The sequence below is a fragment of the Pelodiscus sinensis genome, chromosome 4 (genome assembly GCF_049634645.1).
Source record: "Pelodiscus sinensis isolate JC-2024 chromosome 4, ASM4963464v1, whole genome shotgun sequence".
NCBI lineage: Eukaryota > Metazoa > Chordata > Testudines > Trionychidae > Pelodiscus > Pelodiscus sinensis.
In genome coordinates, this window is record NC_134714.1 from 51,560,098 (window position 1) to 51,583,772 (window position 23,675).

General features: G+C 41.9%; 1 protein-coding gene across 2 annotated transcripts in view; it reads right to left on the reverse strand.

Moving 5' to 3' along the window:
• The window catches only part of G2E3 (G2/M-phase specific E3 ubiquitin protein ligase), a 63,670-nt gene that overhangs the window by 14,921 nt on the left and 25,074 nt on the right, over positions 1-23,675 (reverse strand). The window contains exons 4-12 of one of the 2 annotated variants that reach the window (XM_075926988.1): positions 22,883-22,980; positions 20,050-20,151; positions 19,045-19,169; positions 17,871-18,036; positions 17,053-17,159; positions 14,999-15,115; positions 5,646-5,770; positions 5,397-5,529; positions 131-262 (exon numbers count right to left, since the gene is read on the reverse strand). In XM_075926988.1, coding sequence (XP_075783103.1) covers positions 131-262; positions 5,397-5,529; positions 5,646-5,770; positions 14,999-15,115; positions 17,053-17,159; positions 17,871-18,036; positions 19,045-19,169; positions 20,050-20,151; positions 22,883-22,980 — 1,105 coding nt within the window. The remainder of the gene's footprint in view (positions 1-130; positions 263-5,396; positions 5,530-5,645; positions 5,771-14,998; positions 15,116-17,052; positions 17,160-17,870; positions 18,037-19,044; positions 19,170-20,049; positions 20,152-22,882; positions 22,981-23,675) is intronic. The other variant, XM_075926989.1, reaches the window with a different exon arrangement.

The following is a 23,675-nucleotide window of genomic DNA, read 5'->3' on the forward strand; positions in this document are numbered from 1 at the left end:
GACAAGAATATGGGTAATAGAATGGACATGAGTTACGGATAATGGAATGGGCAATGGAATGGACATCTTAAAGAATGGTTACAAAAGGTATTTAGAGAGTCTTGTTCAATATAAAAAATATTAAACTTACATTCTTCTTACTGATAGACTCCTTGATGAGGAATTGATCAGGGGGGATATGGACATAGCCATCTTATTAGATGCTGGGAGGTCTAATAACGTACAAGGAGTCAAGCTGTTCTGGCACAACATCTTTGTTGATCTGGAAAAGGAAAAGCTATTACAAAATATTTTCATTCTGAAGTTAACGTAAATATTTTCAAATGAATGAATAAGAGTAGATCTGTTTACCTTAAGTGTGATTTAAAGAATGCTACACTACTATAAACTACTACTATAATCTAGCTGGTTTTATACTACAATTTTCAAAAACAACAAGGAGTCCTGTGGCATAAGATTTGTTAGGGCAGAAGTTTTTGTGGGTAAAACCAAATGATTGCCTCAGTGACTAGAAGATACTGCAGTAAGTTGTGTCATCAGTGATTTACCTTGCATTCCTCAGATTCTCCTCTCATTTACATAATTTAATAGTTGTAGAACTCTATAAATGCTCTAAAGCTTCAGAGGGGTATCAGTGTTAGCCTGTAACTGGAAAAATTTAAACAACAAATATTCTAGCAGTACCTTAAAGACTAACAAAACATGTAGATGGTATCATAAGCTTTTGTGGGCACAACCACATTACCATGACCATTCAGCACTAGGAAAGGGGGGGTGGGGGGGTGAAAATCTGTCCCTAGAAATGCAACTTTCATTTTTTACAGTGCCATTCTGAGGTCAGAGCCTTGATCTCCAACTCGTTTCACTGATGTCCCAACCACCAGATAGGAACCCTTCCAGAACAAGTAGGAAAGAGAGCAGGATCCCAGCAACTGAAAGGGAGGCTCAGTGAATCCGGAGAGGACCAGGGTCATGTCCCATTTCAGGCCAGGGTCTTGTATCTATGGGTAGAACCATTCAAGACCTTTTAGGAATCTGACTGTCATGTCATGGGAGAACACGGTCTGCCCCTGTATCTGCTTGTGGAATGCGGAGACGGCTGCAAGATGCTCCAGACCTTGGTTTCTGAACCATAGCAGGTAGTCCAGAAAGGATTTCACTGGAGAGCATGAGAAGATGCTGTGATCTGATGCCCAGTGAGAGAACCATGTCCACTTGGCTAGGTAAGTCTCACGGATAGCTTCCTGCTTCCCTGAAGGGCCTACTGGCTCTCCACCCAACAGGTGCATTCCCGCTGGGTAAGCCATGGAGCATTCACAGTGAGAGGTGCAAGGACTTGGAAGTTGGGGTGCTGGTCCCATCCGCAGTCCTTCAGCAGCAGATCCAACCTGTTGGAAAGGGGCCAGGGAAGATACAGCTCCATGTTCATGAGAGTGCTGAACAAGCATTGGCAAGGCCATGTTGGAGTACTCATGATAACCTAGGCTTTGTCTCTCTTGGTCCTTACTAGGACCCGGCTGATAGAGGAATTGGTAGAAACACATACATCAGATCCTTGAACTACGATAGAAATAAGGTGTCTGAGAGGGAACTCCTGCCCTGCCATGGTTAGGAGCAGAACTGATGGTGCTGCCTCTTGTGTACGAAGAGAAGACCCTATCTCTGGAAGATCAAATGGGCCATCTTTGAAGGGACTGACCACTCATAGTGACAGAAGTCCATGGTAAGGTGATCTGCCAGGACATTTTGGGCTCCAGAGGTGACCTACTTCCAGAAGGATGTTGTGGCTGCGCCTCTTGGCATAGAGCCGACGAATGCATTCCTTCTTGCCTACTCATGTAGAACATTGAGGCTCTGTTGTTCAAAGACTCACATTAATCTGTCTGACAGATGCAGCAGGCAGACCCCGCAGACCAACCAGACTGCTCTGAGCATGCCCATAAAAAAGAAGCTCTGCAGGTATTGCTACGTCTCTGCTGACAGGAGCAAACAGATGCATAGATATGGCTGATGCTATCATGCATTACAGAATCTATCATGTCTGATGCCTCCTCGAGAATTGCTTTAAACTCCTCTCTGGAGTCTTCAGGAAACGATTCCTCAAACTTCACCATGGTCCTACTCATATTAAAATCATAGTTGCCAAAGAGGGTTCAGTGATTCACCAGCCACAAATGGAGGCTGGAAGACTAATAATTTACTAATAATTTTTTTTTGCCTGAACAAATCTTGTCTCTTGGAGTCTTTGTTCTTTGACATCATCCTGGTTGACTGCATCTACCATCAAGGAGTTAGGGGCTTGGTAAGTATAAAGGTATTCATGACCCTTTGAAGGCACAAAGTATTTCTATTCAGCCCTCTTAGAAAAGGGAAGCAAGGACAAAGGAATTTGCCCGAAGATAGTAGAGATTTTCAAAAACTCCTCATTCAGGGGATAAAGCCATCTTGGAGGGCACAATGAAATTGAATACATCAAATAGGGCATCCGCTGTCTCCTCGAGTTCCTCTGCATGCAGATCCAAGTTAAAGGAGACCCTTTGAAGGAATTCCTGGTGCCGTTTTTTATAGTCTTGTGGTACTGGATAAGAGGAACACACAATAGCATCATATGGGAAGGACGATGCCAGTGTCATGAGTTCTGTCCTTGTTCCTGTGAGGCGAGTTATTGATCTACTAGATTTCCTCCTCAAAGGCCTGTACCTACTTGGGAAGGCCAGAACACCAAAGTTGATGATATTATAGACACCCCCAACATCAGCTGGGCAGTCAGTGTAAACACACACAGATTTCAGGGATAGGTAGATACCAACCACCATCCCTGTAGCCATGCTAGGAGATGAGGTGCCAAAGGGAGGGGCATCACTGTTGGCATCCGGTGCCTGACCCAGTGGCAAGGAGTCCTATTCTGTGCCAGCTTCGGAGGTCTCATGCCCCATTGCCAACGACCAGGAGAGGGAGGGCGTTAGATACCATCATGTGGGAAACTAAGTACTGCAAGCTGATGAGGATCCTTTTGTGCAGGGTGAGTCTGCCGCGGGACCTCTGAGAACACTGGGGCAGACAGATTGGCGATGGGAGCCCACAACCCTGAGCGAGACTAAGAGTCCAAGTGAGTCTGGCGGCCTGAGGACTGTTGAGACCACCAGGAGTTGTGTGAGAGAGGACCAGTCCTGGTGCAACTGTGACCTATGACATTGTTTATCTGAATGATCCTGGGAACAATGCCAAGGCCTCAGAGATGCAGGGGACCCATCTCAGTGCCCATGCCAAAGAGTGTACGCCTCAGTAGGTCTGCTCCATGGATCCAGCAAGCATCACTGAGTACTGCCTTTGACACCCATAATTTGGGGACTAAAAGGGCATTCGCAAAGTCTGCCTCCCAATGTCTAAGGCCCGGTGCTTTGAGCAAGGGTCCACTGGTGGGATGATCCCTTAGTCAGGGAACTGGGCTGCCTAAAAGATGCCTGAAAAGATCCAAATGTGAGGTTGCCCTAGAACCATGACACCACCAACGCTAGTGCCATCAGCACTGGTAAAGCCAATATGTCCTGTGCTATCTACAAGGTGTCAACGGCACCTCCATTTGTCAGAAGCCTTCATAACTCCTCAGTGTAACCAGCCCAGGTTTCATCTCATTGCCATTGGTGGTAAGTGGGAACTAATGGTGAATTGTGGACATTTTGCCCTTCATACCCTTGTATGGCACACAACATATTTGCAGATGACACTAAAATGGGTGGAAAGATAGATAAGCTGGAGGATAGGGATAGGGTTCAGAGTGACCAAGACAAGTTGGAGGATTGGGCCAAAAGAAATCTGAGGAGGTTCAACAAGGACAAATGCAGAGTCCTGCACTTATGATGCAAGAATCCCATGCACTGCTACAGATTGGGGACCAACTGGCTAAGAGGCAGTTCTGCATTAACCTGGGGATTATAGTAATGGAGAAGCTGGATACGAGGAGTCAGCAGTGTGCCCTTGTTGCCAAGGAGCCTAATGGAATAGTGGGCTGCATTAATAGGAGCTTTGCTAGGAGATCAAGGGAAGTGATTAATCCCTTCTATTCAGCATTGGCGAGGCCACACTAGTGTACCATGTCCAGTTTTGGACCTCCCTCTGCAGAAAGGATATGGACAAATTAGAGACAGTTCAGTGGAGGGCAACAAAAATGATTAGTCACAAAAATGTGACTTATGATAAGAGGCTGATAGAACTGGTCTTATTTAGTTTGCAGAAGAGAGGAAAGAGGGCAGATTTGATAGCACCCTTCAGCTATCTGAAGGGGAGTTACAAAGAGGATGGAGCTAGGCTCTTCTCAATGGTGGCATATGACAGAACAAGGAACAATGGTCTCAAGCTGAAGTGGGAGAGGTCTAGGTTGGATATTAGGAAAAACTATTTCACTAATACAGTGGTGAAGCACTGGTATGGGTTGCCTATGTACATGGTGGAATCTCCATAGTTTCGAAGGCCAGGCCTGACAAAGTCCTAGCAGTAATGATTTAGTTTGGGTTGGTCCTGCTTTGAGCAGGGGGCTGGACTAGATGACCTCCTAAGGTCTCTTCCAACCCTAATCCTCTATGATTTTATGACAGCTCAAGGGACATGTATGACCTTAATGGACACTGCTAGGCAAAAGAATCTGATAAGGCATGTGTGCCCGTATAGTGGGATTCACATGAATCCATTTGAAAACAAAACATATTCCTCCAGCCTGTCTGATCTTTATAAGTGCTTTCATTAATTGTTTAGAAAACAAGCAGACAAAATATCATGACATACTGCAGGCAAGAGATTCTTAGAACTGCCTAAAGAGTAAATGAAAGCACTTTATACATTCAAAAGTAATAAAAGCAGTCCCATATTTTTGAGCTACAAGCCCTTATAAACTAATATTTCAGTTGCTACGAGAACCATATCAGTTGCATTTATTTTAATTTTGCAATGGAACTATGACATATTACTTTATTAGTAAAGAAATTCTGTATATATTTTAAGAGCTAATTTTCCATTGTAGTATTAAAACGTATGTGAAATACCGATCAGCTAAAAATGTCCCTAACTTAAATATTTACGTTTCTTTTAACAATGTTTTTGTGGAGGAATATAATTTAATGCTCATCGAAAGGATTATTAACTCTAAAAAAAAGACAAATTTGCATACCAGCCTCTGGTTTGTGAACTAATACTAGAATCTTATGGTCAATTCATGAAACACGTACCACAACTGACTACTTTACTCAAATATGGATGCATAATTGTGCAATTCAGTAAAGAAAGTATTTGTTGCAGGATGATAAACAGACTTCATAAAACAAATTCTCTCTTCTATTTCATATTATAAATCACTCTAAGTTTTTCAAGCAGCTGCTTCCTCCCCATGCAACATTACACACCTGAGATGAAAGCTGTGCTGGGATCCAGGTGATTGTCTGGGGCACTTGGGAGAGGGCTCTTCCAACAAACGACCAGTAACATCTATTTTTTCTGAGTTAGTCAAGGAGCGTTTTTTCTGGTTTTGATAATACCCTGTATAATTAAATCCCCATTATTTTTCTGAAAAATATACTCGTGTCAAGTTACCCCAAGACAAATGTTAAAAAAAAAAAAATCAAAGTAAGTAATGTCTCAGCATTTCATATTACCTGACTTAGCGAAGATACTTCTGCATTCCATACATTCCCAGTTTTCTTCCCATGACTGCATTGGAGAACAGGCCAAATGAGTTCCACAGGAACCACAACACTGACAGCGTTTGATTTCCCATTTACTAAAAGAAAAAAATATACTGTATTTAGAATTATCAGAGGAACGACAGAAATAAAAACGAAGGCTATTCAGCAGTAAGTCTGATCCACCAACCTAAACACAAATCCCATATTATTTACTGTACTCTAGTTAAATGATGCATAGTTATCTCCTTGGTTTGCACAGTATCCTCTTGCAAAAAAGGTTCACTCCCAGTTCACACTAAGGGTATGACTACACTAAAAACTTACGTTGACTTATATTAGGTCACCTGACAGACACCACTGGCGTACTTCCAGTGATCCAAGAGGTGCAGTCTGGAGAACTGAGAGCTTCTTGTCTTCCCATTCCCAGCCAGGAACAGGGCCCACTTTCCTGGGCTTCTCACTACAGCTCCCTACGAGAGTGGGCTCTAGACACACGGCTCTCCAAGGATCGGGGGCGGAGGGGAGGGGGAAGAAAGCAGCTGTGCTCTAGATGTAGGTCTTTCTTGTCAATTTCATGGCTAACAACTCAGGCAAATATCACAGTATTTGTACAAGAATCACATCATCCTAACTACATTGACACCAGTCCTATGCCTCTCATGGAGGTGGAGTTATAACAACGTAGTAGGGCACTCACATTGGCAGGACAAGGCTGTAGTGCAGACACATCAACTTAACTGTTTAGTGTATAGATCAGGCCGAATTCTGAATGGAGTGATTAGAATGCTAGTCCCCATTTCAGGATATCCTTTTTTTAAAGAGGCTATGTAACATTTTAAGCAAACCAATTTTCACAGTCAGTATCCCCTTCACTACTTTCTGTGATCCATGGCTCAGCTTTTATAAAGTCCTCTGGCTGTTATTTCCAAATCGTATTTTGGAAGATGCAATATCTGATAACCTCACCACTTTCCAAAAGCTGGGACTGTTCTGTAAAAAACATTTAGCCATATTTTTGTTAAGTATCTGCCTAGATCTTTTTTGTTTGCAGTAGTGCCCATAGTGTACTAGAGCAGGGTTTCCCAACCTATGGGTTGGGACCCAAAGATGGGTCGCTGTTACATTTCAAAAGGGTCACCAAATGTCTCCCCAGGTAGCTCTGCCCTCCATTTTTTAATTGCCTTGGGTCACCAAGTCTTCTTGAATTGTCAAAATGGGTCCCCATCTGGAAAAGGTTGGGAACCGCTGTGCCAGAGGCTTTCCAGACAAAAAAACGGAAAAGCATGCTCAACAGAACTACAAAGTAAGACAATTACAAAGTAGTGTATATATAAATAGAATAAGTCAGCATTGTATTTAGCTACATCTTTACAATTTTGTCAGTTTAAGTCAAGTATATTTCCAATAGGTAGTATAACATAAAAGGTTTTCCAGAGGAATTTAAATGTGGAGAGGGGAGGGGCCGTGTTGCTCAGCTCAGAAAAGTTCCATACTGATGGGAACTGTGGATGAGAATACTGAGACATTTATGAAAGAACGCAACAAGTAGACTAAATAAGGCAGGCATGTCCAAAGTCCGGCCCGCGGGCCAATTGCGGCCCGTGTTCCGGTTTAATACGGCCCCACAGGTAATTTGGCAAGATCTATCTTTTATGGCTCCCAACGAATCCATATGTATTGAGATGAATACATTGTAAAATCTCAGTTAATGTCAGTTGGTCTAAATCAGTTATAAATATATTTGGACACAACATGTATACTTGGTGTTATGTTCCTGTTCATATCTTTTGAACTTAAAAGTTGACAGACAACCTTTATTACCAATAATATGTAATGTACTTTACAATGTTCCTGACATATTTCAGCTTCCTGGATTTTTTTTTCATTTGGCCTTCAGATATGAAAGGCAGAGTGATTTAACACCTGTTTAGATTTGTCATCCATGTGACGAAATGAAAAGTATGCCGTTTGCAATAAACTTTGCATAAAATAGTTAATTTGCATTTAATTTTAATGGTTCAAAGAATGTCAGGCAAAATGGTCGGCCCTCACGCATGTTCACTTCATCAAATCTGGCCCTCTTTGAAAAAAGTTTGGACACCCCTGAAATAAGGTAAAGCAGAAGGTATATGGCTGGTGATGAAAACTGATACAAAAGCAAATAAAACAGGAATTTGTAGGCAGAGATAAGATGCTTGAACATTGTTGAGTGATGAGAAAGGGTGAACTGAAAAGTAATTTGGAGGAAAGAGATGGAATTGATTTAGGAATTTTAAGTTATCACAGGCTAAAGTATGAGAATGGATAGACAGAGACAAATGGGTTGACAGGCAGATATGAGAATAAAAAGAAGGCAGATAAAACAAGTATAAGCAATTAAACTTTTTTCTAAACAAAGAAAAAAAAAAGGACAAATTCCTGGGGCTAACGGAAAAAGAAGGAAAACCCATTGAAATAAATTCTGAACAAATGGTCAAACGTGGGAGGGAAACCGAGAGGAGAGTATCGTGAAGGCCCTGTAAAGAAGATTACCAACAGTGCTGAAAACAGCAGGCAGTACTGACAGAATTTTATGCGTCTGTGGGTTCACAGAACTCATAATTTGCATATGTATTTGCCCACTTCCATGCAGAAAAATGTGAAAATAAATTTATGGGGAGATACGTGCCTCTTTCCCAACTGCCCAAGCAGTGCATCTGTTCCAGCATGCTCAGAGCAGCCTCAGAAATGCAGATCACTATGCTGGAAAGGGGCTTGACATTGAAAGAGAAAGAGACAGAGACTCTGTTTGTGCCTACACTGGGAAGTTTTGGCGACAAAAGTGCTATCAACATGCAGAAGTCACCAACAGTAAAAACTGGTCAAACTTTTTTTCTGCCTCCCATTGTCAACGTTGCATAGAGAAAAGTAATGTGGGTAAGTATTCCACAGTGCAGTGTTGTAAGCAGGTAGAACTGATCTCTGTGCTGCTTAGGATTCCCCTGTAGCTCTGTGAGCTCTCTACGCTGAGGAATGTCAAAGCAGCATAGCACTCTCTCCAGCGCTCCCACTGCAGTAGCAGTCTGCTTGTTGCTGTATTCGCAGTGCACAGCAGAACGAAGCATTCCAATGATTTGCTTGTTGTTTTCCAAAGGGAGCAGCTCTCAGCAGTTAGGGTATGTCTACACTACAGCGCTATTTCGAATTATCTTATTTAGAAATCGTTAATTCAAAATAAGCTAAATCGAAATAATGCATCTATACACAAAACCTATTTCAAAATAGTGTTTTGCTATTTCGAAATAGCACATCCACAGAGTGGACCCTGAACCAAAGTTAAAGCTGGCTGGAACCAGTGCCGGCAGGGCATCAGGTTAGTACTTAGCGTGTAGGGCTGCTGCCTGAGGCTAACTGAGCTCCTTGCTTAAAGGGACCCTCCCCACACCCTGGGCAGACAGTTCTCAGGGTTCCCTGTAACCTTGTCTACCTTGATAAGGGACAGCAAAGCACTCAGCCACATGGAGCCACAGCTGCCCCTGGACATGACGTGCATCCTGTGGGGTCGTTGCCATCAGCCTGGCTGCACTCGCTGAAGGCTGCCATCCGGGGGGTCCAGCGGGGACTGTCAGGATCCAGGAGGCCCTGCGGGAGAGCGTCCACCCCAAGGGGCACTAAGAGCCTCCCCAGTCCTCCCCACCAGGGGCTCATGCCTCATTCTTCCCTCACATCCTCCCATTGACTGCTCCCTAGACCCTCTCCCCCCTTCCTGATATCAAATAAAAGACGTGTATGTTCAAAAATATGAACTGGGTTTATTGTAGAAAACTGGAAGGGGGGGGGGGATGAACCTCTGGGGAGACTGGGGAAGGGTGGCAAGAGAGGGAAGGGGAAAACTTGGAGGAGGGAGCTAGAAGGGGGAAGCAAGGGGAAGAAGGGGAAAGAGAAGCTCAGCGCTCGGGGTGGGGGGTCTAGCCGGGCAAACTGCCTCCCAGCACCATGGGGCAGGGGGCCTCGGTGTCCCTAGGGGGATGGGGAAGAGGGTGCAGAGGTTGAGGTGGGGAGTGTGGATATTGATGAGGAGGGTGTGGAGGCTGAGGAGGGAGAGGTGGGCAGGAATGGGAGGAGGAACAGTAGGTGGGAGGGCAGCAGGCGCTGGGGCAGAACGCTCTGCAACAGGGCCTGCAGGTGTGAGCACATGGCACAGCCATGGACAAGCAGATCACAGCAGAACTGCAGGTCCTCCTGTACCCAGTCCTGGATGGTGCAGGGCTCGCAGGGCCTCCAGGTGCTGGTCCCAATGCCCCTGCCATGTGCTGGTGGTCCAGAGGAGCCCTTGGGTGCAGGAGGCTGTCCTGGGTGGGTTGGTGCACCCTGCATGTGTAGGTGGTGCGGCTATGGAGAAAGAAGGGGAGTGGTCAGTTCTCCCTGGGGACACAGTGAATGATGCCCAGCACCCCTTACAAGGTGAGGACAACCATGCCCTGTACCGTCAGAGCGGATGTGCTTGCACAGAGGCCACTGTCGGGATGTCTGGCTCTCCCCGAGAGTGGGAGCTGCCAAGACCACACCCATTCCCCTGTGCCGTGTATAATGCGGCCAAGGCAGGAGGGGAGATGTTCCCTGCCTCTGTGTAGAGGGGGCATGTGAAGGGAGGGCATCCTGCTGGGTCCCACCCCGGGGTCAGAAGCATGTCAGGTCTCTTCACACATGCGTGTGGCTATCAGGCCACGGCCTATGTGGCACACAGCTGCAGCCACCTGCCCAAGGGTGGCATGGCACGTGACCGTATGTGCACAGGTGGCTGCGCAATCCATGGCCCACGCATGCAGTCCCTGGTCTCCCTCCCCACTGGGTAGGGGACAGTGAAGGCACTTACCTGGTGTGGCCTCCCTTGATGACGCTACTGACTCCGGTGCTGGGACAGCTCGGGGGTCCTGCTGGCATGGCACCCTCCGTGCTGGCCCCTCTGCCGCATCTGTGTCAGGGACCTCCGGTCCTGGCTCGTTGCCCCCCGGAGTGGCGCAGATCGTCCCGCCCCCCAGGATGCGGTCGAGGACAGGGAAGTAGCAGGTATCAGCCCCTGCTACAGCGCCGCCCCTGGTATACGCCTGCCGCAGCTCCTTTATTTTGAGGCACAGTTGCTCCTATGTGCACCTGTGGCCCTTTCTGGCCATGGTGGCCACTATGCGGCCATAGACGGCCACGTTCCTCCACCTGGTGTGGAGATCATGGACATTGGGGGCCACCCCCCAAACCTCAATGAGGTCCATGATCTCCGCACCAGTCCAAGTGGGCGCACATGGTCTACAGCCCCTGGTAGCTGAGGAACTGAGCAGGGGACACCAGGCTGGCACTGGCTGCCCAGCTCATGACGGGGCCACTTGGTGCAAGGCTGGGAATGCTGGCTCTCTGCAAGCAGGCCTCTGGCTCGCACATGCCCAGTAGCCAGACTCTACCCCTTTAAGGGCCCCTGGGCTGGGGGAGAGGAGAGGATTTTTCCTGGTTGTGCCGAGAGTGACCACCAGGGCTCCCTGGGAAGGGCTGGAGGTCCCCAATTTCGAATTAAGTGACTACACAGCACTTAATTCAAAATAGCTATTTCGAATTTGGCGTTATTCCTCGTACAATGAGGTTTACAAAATTTGAAATATGTGCTCCGCTATTTTGAATTAATTTCGAAATAGCAGTTTGCACGTATAGACACTATTAAAGTTAATTCGAAATAATAGCAAAGTTATTTCGAATTAACTTTGCTGTGTAGACATACCCTTACATATTTCCCAGAGCTTTGAAAGGGAAGTGGTGCATGCCTGCAGGTCAGCAGAGATCACAAAACACTGAGCATAGCCATCAGGGTAGGCATTGTAGGATACTGGCAGAAGCCAGCACTCAACAAAACAGGGGTGAAAGTCTCTGACAGGGGTGGAAGTGTTTTGTCACCAAAACTAGGTGTTTTTTTCTGACAGAAGTTACATTGCAGTGTAAATACACTATTTTGTTGCCAAAAGGCAATTTTTAATAACAAAACGTACCAGTGCAGACAAGGCCTCTGTCCCTCTCACTTGCTACTGTGGCTCATTGGGTCTGAAGGGGGATAGATCCATTTACCATGCGCAAGCAAGTCTGTTTCCAGGAAAGCAGAAAGTAGCAGCCTGCCTGCTAGTTAACTGATCTCATTCTCTGAAGCAAAAATATAGCAGCCTGCTAGCCTAGTAACTTGTTTGTAATTTCTTGAGAAACAAAAAAACCCCCTAAAAATAGCTTTTGTAAAAAAATATTTTGTTAATGTTGCTGTTGGTTAATTTGTTTCATTCTCTAATGCAGAAATGTAACAGCTTGCTTGAATACAAAAAAGCTTCAAAGGGGTAGCTGAGTTACTCTGTAATAGGAAAAAGCTTAAACAGCAAATAGTCTAGTAGCACCTTAAAGACCAACAAAACATGTAGATCAGGGTTCCCAAACTTTTTGACACAGGCGGCAATAAATCCATTCACGAGCTTTTGGAGGACCAGTAACATTCATTTGCATATTCATTAAGCAAATGATGAATATGCAAGTAAGTTGTTTCTGGTCCTCCTAAAGCCCCCAGTGCCAGTTTTAGCAAAGCTTTTGATACGGTCACCAACAATATTCTTGCCAGCAAGGGAATATGGATTGGATAAATGGACTGTAAGATGGATAGAAAGCTGGCTAGACCAGGGTTTCCCAAACTTTTTACTTTAGTTGGAACCTGTTTTTTTTCAGTACTGTTATTTGAAGCCCAAAAATATAAATGCATATTAAAAAAAAAGAATGAAAAATGAATAAATTTTCAGTTTCACACAGCTGCATCCTCCATCCAGCCTGGGCCAGGGTTTGGAGGACTCGGCGCTGCACGGGCACTTGGGGAGGTGGGAACAGGAGCAGATTGGGGGTAGGGTATCTGGCTAGGAGGAAGGGTGCAAGGAGAGGACTTCAGTAGGAGTTGGACCTCCCTGGTCCCAGAAGAGGGATGTTTTTGGACCAGGGGAGCTGATTTCAGGGCTCCTGGTTCCCCACATCCCCATTAGGCTTCTTTGCACCTCCCTACCCTGCAACCCAAGTGAGCTGCCCACTCCCACTGGTTCCCTGCACCTCCCCCAAAACCATCCCCCACAATCCAAGGGAGTACAGCGCCAGTTCCCTGCAGCCCCTCACAGCCCAGATGAGCTGCCCTTCTGTTCCCTATGCCTTCCCCCATCCAGCTCAGCCATGTTGAGCCCGGCACTGGTTCCCTGCATGCCTCCCCCCCAGCACAGCTGAGCCCCGTTTCCCTGCACCTCCCCCCAAAACCTCACAGAACTGCTGAGACCAGCTCTGATTTCATCCCCCTCTCTCCTTCCTCTTGAGTCTAGCCCCAGTTCCTGGCACCTCCCTCCTCCTGCATCCAAACTGAGCTCTGCACCTCCCTCCAGTGCTGAGGAGGAGCCAGCTTCTAAGCTGGATCCTCACAGCTCACACTTCCTCACGGGCACTGGTTCCCCTTCCCTCACCCCCACTGCCTCTGATACAGAGGCAGCAAGATTTGGGAGGAGGGGGGGAGGCGGTGGATGCATGTAGTCAACAAGATTCACCAATAAGCAGGGACTTATCAGTTAATCATGTAGTAGTCTACGTGTTGACATCCCCAACAAAAACAGATTGAATAGGATTGTTTTTGTTCTGTGCTTATATGGTTGTGGACCTGAGCCAAGCATGATGGAATTAGTTAAGATATTGTCTAAAGACAATATATAGTAAAGGACAGAGGCAGCATAGACAGGAACAGCAGACTGGACCAGAAGGAAAATCGGAAGACATTGTTTAGCATGCACATAGCTCCTTATATTCCTCTACACTTTTGCCACAGAAAAACTGTCATGGCTTCTGAATGTACGAGAAAGCCTATCTGGGAATATTCTGCAGGAATGCCTTCCCTGAGAAAAACAGAAACATGTGTAAGGAGTGCAATAAGATACAGGGCCTACCAGCAAGAATAAAACATCGTAAGGAAAACTGCTTATTCGGAGAAAATGATGTGGTTGAAGATGTGGCTATGTCTGAAAAACCAATGTGGACTGACTTTACAATGCAGCGTTCTTCAAGACACTCTCTCTCTGTCTTTTAGTATAAGTAAATTCCCAAGCTGTTTGCTATATTGGATGTTGCTAGAAAAAAAATTTAGCTTGATAATTTTTATAGCTTGTTTAATTAGTTAACTAGGTTTAGAATTCATCACTCAAGTATATGATGCTGAAACAAGAGAAGTCTCAAGTTGCCAATTGCTACTTATATCATTTTCTTATTTTATACTGTATAATCCATGCCTTCTTTTGGAACATCATTGTCACAGACCATAATAGTGATGTCATAAATCTATTCCCTATTTTACATCAGCATAATTCAGTATTCCCAAAGAAACTCCATCTTATACTTGTTTTCAATTAAGCTTACCCCAATATTTAAGTGCACTCTAAGCAGTCAGTCTTTGCCTTTTTGGCAATTTGGAATCAGATCCACATTAAAATGACAGCAGCAGTGTGGAAGTGCTCTGAGAACTTGTCTGTTAGAAGCTTCAGGGGGGTAGCTGAGTTAGTCTATAAAGTGCTACCAGACCATTTGTTGTTTTTTAAGTTTATCCTGTACAGACTAACAAAACATGTAGATGGTATCATGAGCTTTTGTGGTCATCTGAAGAAGTGGGCTGTGCCCACGAAAGCTCATGATACCATCTACATGTTTTGTTAGTCTATAAAGTGCTACCAGACATTTTGTCTGTTAGAGTTAATAAAATTTGAAAAATGTTTAAAGAGAGAGTTTAAGGCCAGCCATTAGCTGACAACTCAGACTGCTGCAATAGCAAATGTGAAACATTTATGTGACATTTAAGATTTAGTTTAATAAAATATAAGTGGTATTGTGTTGGTGTTTATGATTTAATTCTTACCGTTTCTAATGTACTGCTGCTGCGTCTGCAGCTTGACACAGGTAATCAGTATTATGTGCTATTTCCTAAATGAACAAAAATCAAGTTATCTTAAAAAAACCCGCACAAAGTATATGCTCTTAGATGTTGTAAAATGCTATGCCAAGGTGCAAAATAACTTGTTTTAGTGATCAGACTTGCAACATTGTTTGCAGAAATGTGAAGTAGTATTAGTGGCAAACTTGATTTAAAATCAATTATTTGTTTTTGGTGATTTAAATCAATGATTTAAATCAATCCACTTTGTTTATTTTTAAAAAGACATTTCAACATTCTATGTGTCACACGTTCACTTAATATACCATACCCATCATATTACATTCAACATATCTGTCCGGAAAAATTGTGTGTATATTAATACCTATCAGGTTTACTATAGTCTCTCCCATTCTTGCACAGACAAGTTCTAGCGTCACAGTGTTGATAACGCTGCAGAAGATCTTGATATGCATTCTCCTCAAGTTCCCAGGATGCATCTCTGTAAATATTGCAAACATGCATAAAAACATTTTATATTTATGTACTGAAATAACTTTATTTTCCTTAGGCACATAGTAAAATTGGAGTTCTTAAAGCATGTACATATGCTTGACATGACATAATGCAAACATCCAGCATGTAGTAACATTAAGATGAAGGAGAAAGAAGAACCTTTTTGGATTAACCACAGGGTTGTTAAAAATAGTGTATTAGGGTAATGATATAGCTGAAAACCTTGCTAAGCTTTATACTCCAGAGCGCAGAGTGAAGCCTCCCTGGGAGCAGGGCCACCAACCCCTTCTAGTGGCATCGATCAGTATAAACAACACTGTTAACTGATAAGCATCCACTTATTCATTAAACAGTTAGTTGTTTACACTCAAACATCCCTAATTAAGAGTCTATTTTTATTCAAAATTGTCCTCTGAACTAAGTCCATGTTTTACAGAATTTAACAACTTTAGAGAAAATATCTAATTTTTTTGAGAAATTATTCCAATATTTTAGCAACCTTAGTTTGAACCTCTCGTTCCCAACCTTTTGTTTTCCTTTACGAATTTATGTGAAAGGAATTTAGATTCTATAGTGACGCACAGAAGTACAAAATCCTAAAATAGATTTCCTAGCGTGCATGGATTAATCATTGTTAAACACTAAAAATAATATTTTCCAATTCTGGAAGTAGAACTGATAGTTTTTGTAGTAGTACTCTTAAGGGTTGAGTTAAGGGAGGAAAAAAAAAAAAGATAAAAAAAAAAAGAGCAAAGTCCTCAGCAGAGTCCAGAGAGTGAAATGAAGACAGCAAGGCCCTGGCTACAGCAGAACTTCTGAGTTATGAACACTGAACAAAACATTGTTCTTTCAAAAGTTTACAATTAATTTGACTTAACACAGCATTGGAATATCACTGTGCAGAAGAAAATGCTGCTTTTAACCATCTTCTTTAAATGAAACAAGTACAGAAATGGCTTCCTTATCTTGTCAAATCTTTTTTTAAGTAGTTTGTGTTTAACACAGTACTGTATTTACTTTTTTGTCTCTGCTGTGTCTGACTGTGTACTTCCAAGTCAATTGAAATGTGTGGTTGACTGGTAAGTTCATAACTCTAGTGTTCATAACTCAGATTCTACTGTATAAAGGGAATGATAGCAAAGGTTGGCCAGACCAAAAAAAGTGAAGAAAATACAGCATGGAGTGGATACGAGAGAAGTTCTGGGCACTGCAGCTGCTTTCCCGTATTAAATTGAACTGCCCATATTTTAAAAATATCTTGGTCATTTAAATAAGTTTCTAATGATAACACATTACACTTATCAACATTAAATATTATCTCTAGACTTTAGTAGTAATATATCTCTATCCTACACATTTGTAGCCTCTTACTTTAGTACAGGTTGGATCTCCCTGGTCTCATCCCATAGAACCTGAGCAGTCCTGAACAAGGGAGTTTGCTTGAATTTTCCTAGGGCTCCCCTCTTGGCTGCCAGCCCAGGTAGTGCATTATTTCCATCCTGCTGGTGGGGCTCCAATTTGGGCTGCCAGCCCTGCCCCCAGCTGGCAGAGCTCCTTGCTCCCATCGGCTGGCACACTGGCCAGGCTCCCTGTCCCAATGACACTGGCCCTGAGGGCTGCCTGCTATCAGACCAGCTGAGCTCCCAACCGTTGGTGACCTCTGTGGCTGGGGTTTTCTGTTCCAGAAACATCTGTGGTCAGGATGTTGCCAGACTAGAGAGATTCAACCTGTATTCCGCAAATCTGAAGACACAGATCGTATCTAAGAAAAAAAATAAACTGCTCTCATTGCCAGAAGAAATCCACAAATCCAATGATAATTGAATTATGCTGTGTAAGCAAATACATGGTTTTGGTTGTGTTATCCTAGTTAGGGTGGAATATACAATATGGATATTTGCAAAATTTTTGGAAGTTACTTACTTTTCGGGAATGTGTATTCCCATTCTCAACATTTCATTCTGAAATTTGTCTTTATTATTGCACACTGTACACCTAAAGAAAAATATCCCAGCACTCAGAGCTTGATACTGTATCAGAAACAGAAAAGAAAATTAGAACTATTAACATTTACTCTGTTTCCATCCTTTTGGAGCTAATGAGGTCATGGTATCTATTGAAAATTGGGCATTGCATTCATATATGCTGTTTTGGCATGGACTTCTTTAGTGCAAGGATCACTGTAGTTGGGTCTCACCTTGAAGCTAGAGGTGGTCTATTTTATTTTTTCACAAGGGTAAATGGCTGATCCAGAGGCTGGGCCTGTAAGACCATCTCCAGACCATGTGGTTTCCTTTCAATGACTTTCTCTCCAATTCACTCTAGATCTGGAGACAAGATTTCTACACCCATATCTAGTCATGGAAATGAAGGAAAAGAAATAACTAAGGCCACGTGATCCTTTTAGGATATAGGCTCTGAATGTTCAGGGCTGAAAAAGGGCATTTGTGCAGTCCCAACAGACTTTTCTTTCTACAGAAGCTTCCTGAAGATGAAGAGTAAAGATCTGAAAGGTCTTTAAAAAAAGTTTCTTAGATACTGCAAGATTGGGAAGATTCTTTTAGTTATTTTTTTCCCAGACCTCTAAATCAACAGAATCCCTAGATGAAGTTAGATTTTATTGTTGACGTTGCTTTAGTACATTTATTGAATATTAAAATAAAAATGTAAACTTTAATTTGTTCTATTACTCCAAGTACAAAATAAAACGTTGTGAGAATCACAATAAAAGGTTGTTTTACCTGCAAGCAGTCTCTATGAAACCAAGCATTTTTACAACAAGGACTCTTCAGCACATTGTACAGTGGAATGCGCTCAACAAATTCCAAGCATATTGTACATTGTGAAGAGCCTCTAGATTCACCAGATGGAAGTTTCTGAACTGGCCGATGCTCCCAACAATATGACCTTAATTAGAAAAATCAAAGCTTTGCTTAATGACACTAACCTTCAAAAACAATCTATTGTTATTAATACTAAAGAGTAACTTCATATCCTAGATCATAACTGCAGGCTTCACTAATTTTAGTTTTTCACACATTTAGTTTAGAAATACTTTAGAAGTTAAAAACCTTAAATTCAACATGCAAAAATAATCACGCACAAAGTAATATAAGAGCAAGAAAACAGATTCTGATTCCTGATCAGTTGTTCAAAAAGATTACTAAAAACACCAAAGATTTTTCATTGGTCCACTAAAGCATTTCTGGTCCTTAAAACAGTGTTGCGTACTCAAAATAACTAAATTCATTGCTTTGTTATTGTATTTTAATTTTTTAATCTCTGAATTCCAGAAAGCCCACATAACATAAAAAAAAAACATGATACAAAACAAAAACCAAGATTTAACAGAATTTGAGAAAGAAAGAAAAAAAGAAATTTTAAAAGTGAGGGTTTACTCTAAAAACACCTTTAGGGTTAGATTTTAAAAGTGAGGGTATACTCTAAAAACACCTTTAGGGTTAGATTTTAAAAGTGAATCTCACTGGTTCCATATAAAAATGTGTTGTTTACAAGTTATGTAATTCTTCATGTTCTTATAGAGAACATTAAAGTGTGTGCTAACATTTAGTTGCACCCTAAAATCATTGAAAAGCTATTTCAAAAATATAGTAGTACTGTAGTAAAGGGATGGCTATTAGAAGATCCACTCCCTGCTTCTTGGTTCAGGCATTCCACTCACCTCAGGCCCAAGCACAAAGTGAGAAAAATGTAAACAAAATACAGTACACTTCAAAATGTGATCCTCTGAACTGTAAGAAAAATAGCAGAGTTCTTTCTTGTCCAAAATAGAAAACTAGGAGACCAATGACCACTCCCCTTTTTAGTAGGAAAAAGAAGAACAGGTGTATTTCAAAAAGGAGCACTTCCAATTCAGTAAAAAATATAAATTATACCTGGCAAGAAAGTACTTACCCAAAGTTTTCCATGAATTGGAAAATGCATTCCCTTTGAACCCCACAAGGGAAATGATAACTTCGCTTGCATTTGGGTGCTACACATCCAATTGATGCACCTTTTTTCTTACAGATATTACATGTCTAAGAGAAAGTTTTACAAATGAAAGCCTATTAAAACTCAAGTCCAACTAAAATTGCAGGAATTATAACATTAACAAAAGAAATTTGACAGAGTATAGAAAAAGGGAGTGGTGCTATACTGCGGGGGGAGGGGTTTAAGCTAGAACTGTGGCATTATTAAATTTATTTCTATTTTATTTACTTTTCAAAGACTTAAAGAAACTGACAAATAAGTTGGCAGTGTTTTAATCATGGTATTGAAGGTTGGTGTACTAGTGCAGCGCCATTATTACAATATGTTAATTCTATCAACAAAACAGTTTGGAGCTCAATAGAAGCCATGGAGGTAATCTGCCTATTTTAGACCACCCGTTCTAACTGGCTCCTGCTTAGCTATTCAAGGAAGACTTCCAAAACAAATGTTTTTGTTTCATCCTCAGTGTTTGTTTTATCCTCTGTTTTATCAGTTATTTGTATTTAGTCCTCAAAACTCTGATCCATTTTATACCTAACCTGTTGGAGAGCTGAAAATGAAATATTCCTATTGCGTCTCAATCACTGTCTCTTGCCTTTTCTGTAACAATTATCAGTCAAGTTCCACTGTCAATATTTTCTATATATCTAGACACACATACACTTGCCGATATATACAATCATTTATAAATAAGAATTCAAGCACTTGAAAGTAGGATATAAGGGCCCAGACAATGTATCAAATATAAAACATAGCACAATAGGTAAGAATGGAAAATATAATGCTTAGTATTTTCCATTTGTAAAGAAAAATCATTCTTTAATTTAAAAAATAAAGAAATCTATAGATTCATTACAAACCAGATCTATTAGAGTTTAAAGTATAAAGTAAGAGTGATTAACAGTAATACTAGAGCTTGATTCTTACCAGTTTTGCAGCTCTGGTTACTTCTTTCCTAATGTCATTGATTAAGAAACCATGAACTCCTTCATCTTCTTCACCTCTCTGCCAAATTCCACTTGACATCAACTACAAACACAGATACAATTTTAATATGCAATTCCAAGACATTATTTTAAATCAACTTTAATGTCTAGGACTGGACTACTGTAATTCCTCATTTAACACTATAGCTATGTTTCCGAAAATGATCATGTTAAGTGAAAACATGTTATGCGGGGTCAATTTTCCCACTAAAAATAATGGAAAAGGCAGGGGTTGTGTTTCAAGCAGTGGTGTCTATTGGGACCGGGACATAAGTTTGGGGGAGAAAGGGGACTGGGTTACAGCAGGGAGAGGAGGCGTTTGGCTCTGGGGAAGGGAAGGGGAGAAGAGGGGAGGCGGTTGGGAGTATGCCCCTGTGACGGGTCTGCCGGGACCCGCACTGTGTCTAGCCCGGGGGGGGGGGGGAGGGGGGAGGCGGGTTGCCAGGGAATGGCGCAGCAAGCGGCGAACCCTCCGCCGCTTTGCAGGGAAGTGGGGGAAGCCCCGGGCAACCGCCGGCAATGGGCCAGCTGAGGAAACCCAGCTGCTGGCCTGCAAGCGGGGGTGGAGAAGAGGGGGCAAGGCCTCCGGAGAGGGGAGTCAGCGGGGAATGGCACGGCAAGCGGCGAACCATCCACCACTTTGCACGGCCAACTGGGGAAATCATGTTATTCCAGGGATGGTCATGTAATTCAAAAAACGTTCCCTAAAAAAAATCATGCTATCGTGAAAACGTGTTAAGCAGGCATGTGTTAATGAGGAATTACTGTATAAGCATTTGTTCATTTCAATACAGAAAACCTCCTTTCCTCCTACCATACTGGTTCTAAGGAACAGCAGGAATCTACATAACTGAATGTACTATAGGGTCCAGGAGACTATGACCAACGACCATGCAGAACGGCCAACTCTAATTTAGAAACGTTTTAGGATGCATGGATGGGCAAGAATGAAAAAATAAGTTTTATCCTAAGCACTTAAACTCACCAGCTTAGCAATGAGGGTTTTAAATTAGGTTCGAAGTGTGCAGATGGTTAAAGCTAACAAGTAGGTATATTAAAAAAAGGTGACCCTATCAGAGGGCTACATATTAGGGGAAAGAGGAAGGACAGAGAAGGGGAAATTACAGTGGGGTCATGGAAACAAGAGGGAAAAGAGAGGGGAAATTTGTTCAACATCTTAGATATCTGTACACAAATATGAGAAGTATGGAACAGGAAGAACTGGAAATACTAGCTCATAAGCTAAATTTGACTTATTTTGTTTCAGAGACCTGATGGGTTAAATCTCATGATTGTTAATATTCGTATAGAGGAATATAGAGCAAGAGACCACAGGTAGGAGGTACTGCATTATATAATCGAGAATATATACACTCTGAGGTCCAAAAAAGGTAAGAAACAAACCAGTTGAAAGACCCTGAGTAAATAAAAGGGGGAGATCAATAGGTGATATTTGGTCATCTATAGCAGATCATTACTATCAGGAGGAAGTGGTGAATGAGACATTTCTTGAACAAACAAATATTCAAAAACACAAGACCTGGTAGTAATGGGGAACTTTAACTATCCAGACATCCCTTGGCAGAATAATACAGCAACGTTCAAAATGCCCAATAAGTTCTTTGAATGTATTGGTGGCAATCATTTCCTTCAGAAGTGGGAGGAGGATACCAGGGAGCCACCTTTATTATCGCTACTATGGAAGGCATCTGAGGTACAGAGTTTACTCTGGCCACCTTACATGGCCAAAGCAACGTATGCTCTGGTGACAGCCACAAACTATATCAATACCTTAAAAGTAATCTACAAAGAACAACAATGGGCTTGCACATTTTTTTGCATCTTCATAAGATAAGACTATTCAGATAGTAGGTTTTCCTTCCTCAGATTTTTATATTGGAACTTCAAGTCTTATATGCCCAGGAAGGAGGACGACAACTGAAGAGCTAATAAAAGAATAATACCACAAGAAAGAGCAAAAGAAATTTTGGGGCACGTGTTTAAAATGTTTTATTTTTAACACTATTTCACTTCAAAGACAATTACCAGAGACATTTATGGAGTTCCTGCAGCAAGAACATGAATACTAGACTTGATATTCCTACATTAAAAAACAATTGTAGCTGATGATATTCTTATCACAGCTAAAAACAAAAGTCTAATTAAACTGAGAACAAACAACTAATTCAAATTAAAGTTTTATTATTAAAAATGGTTGAGTTACTGGAGTTGTGACCTATGTTGAAAGAACTACTATATTGCTAGGTCTAGTAGCACTGTAATGAAACCAAATGAGGTAGAATGAGGAATACCCCATTGTGAACAAAGTAGTAAATGTATGCTGGTAAAAACAGAATTATACTGAAAGGTATGGGGAAATATTTTAATGAATGCTTGAGTTCTTAGATCTTAAAATTCTGAAATTATACCTTCATTTAAGATGAAGAGCTAGATGGGATAGCATTTTTAAAAATTGGTGGTAATGGATCCATGTTATCAAGCTTTTATTATTTTGGAACGTGCTATTTGTTAACGTGACTATTCAAGAGTGAGTAGTAAATGCACTGTCATGTGTTTCCTTTCCTTTGTTGAGCCTTTAAATAAACTGAAAACAAGATCAACTAATCTCCTTAAAAGCAAATATTTTGGAAATTTGAAAAGAGATCTTAGAATTCTGCAGATGAAGAATTGCAGGTTCACTGCTGTTTACTTATTCTCATCAGAAAATAGGTAAGATCCTGGAATTTGGTTCAGGATCTATATGAAATACTTACCAAGCAGTAGTAATGAACAGTGAGATTGTATTCCTTGTAAGTTCTCTTTTCTCCATATTTTTCTGGACAGTCATCAGTTTGTTGACAGAGGACACAGGCTAAAATATTGAAACACAGTTTAGAAACACTGAATGGAAATGGCCTATTAACAGAAAATGCTGGTTTATAACCCTTAAATTAAGCATGAGCTAGGCTACTGGATAAGTGTAATAAAGCCAGTACCACCCATCTGTTCTTCAACAGATGGAATTCCATGTTGTTTGTTTACTACACTCCACTTAATTTAAAGCAGCTGTTGTTTCTCTCCACTTTTTGCAGCTGCTTTACACTTCCATGCCTTAGACTTCCTTTTTTCATGGGTAGGCTCTGAAGTACACAGCAGAAATAGCAATGGAAGAGAGATTGCAAGCGGCTTCTTCCCTGGCACCTGCTGGATCCCAAGGACCAGTGTCCCCTTTAACATTTTCTATCATTGAGCAGGCTGAATTTTCTTTTGAGTGGGTTGAAATTTCTTATGTGTAACACCAATATTGAGGTAGTGTGTGGATGTGCACCACCAATACAAACAAAACACATATATAAAATTATATATATTTTAAACAGTCCATATGCGTGGAAGAAAATATATTAAAACAGGAGATTGTTAACATGGAGCAATGCTTACAATATTTAATATGAAATCAAATAAATAAAATTAATATTTACAGTACATGCATCATCTTTCTAACAACTCACGCTAGTAAACACAACAAAATGCATATTATTCCCACATAGCTCAGCTTTAAGATGCTAA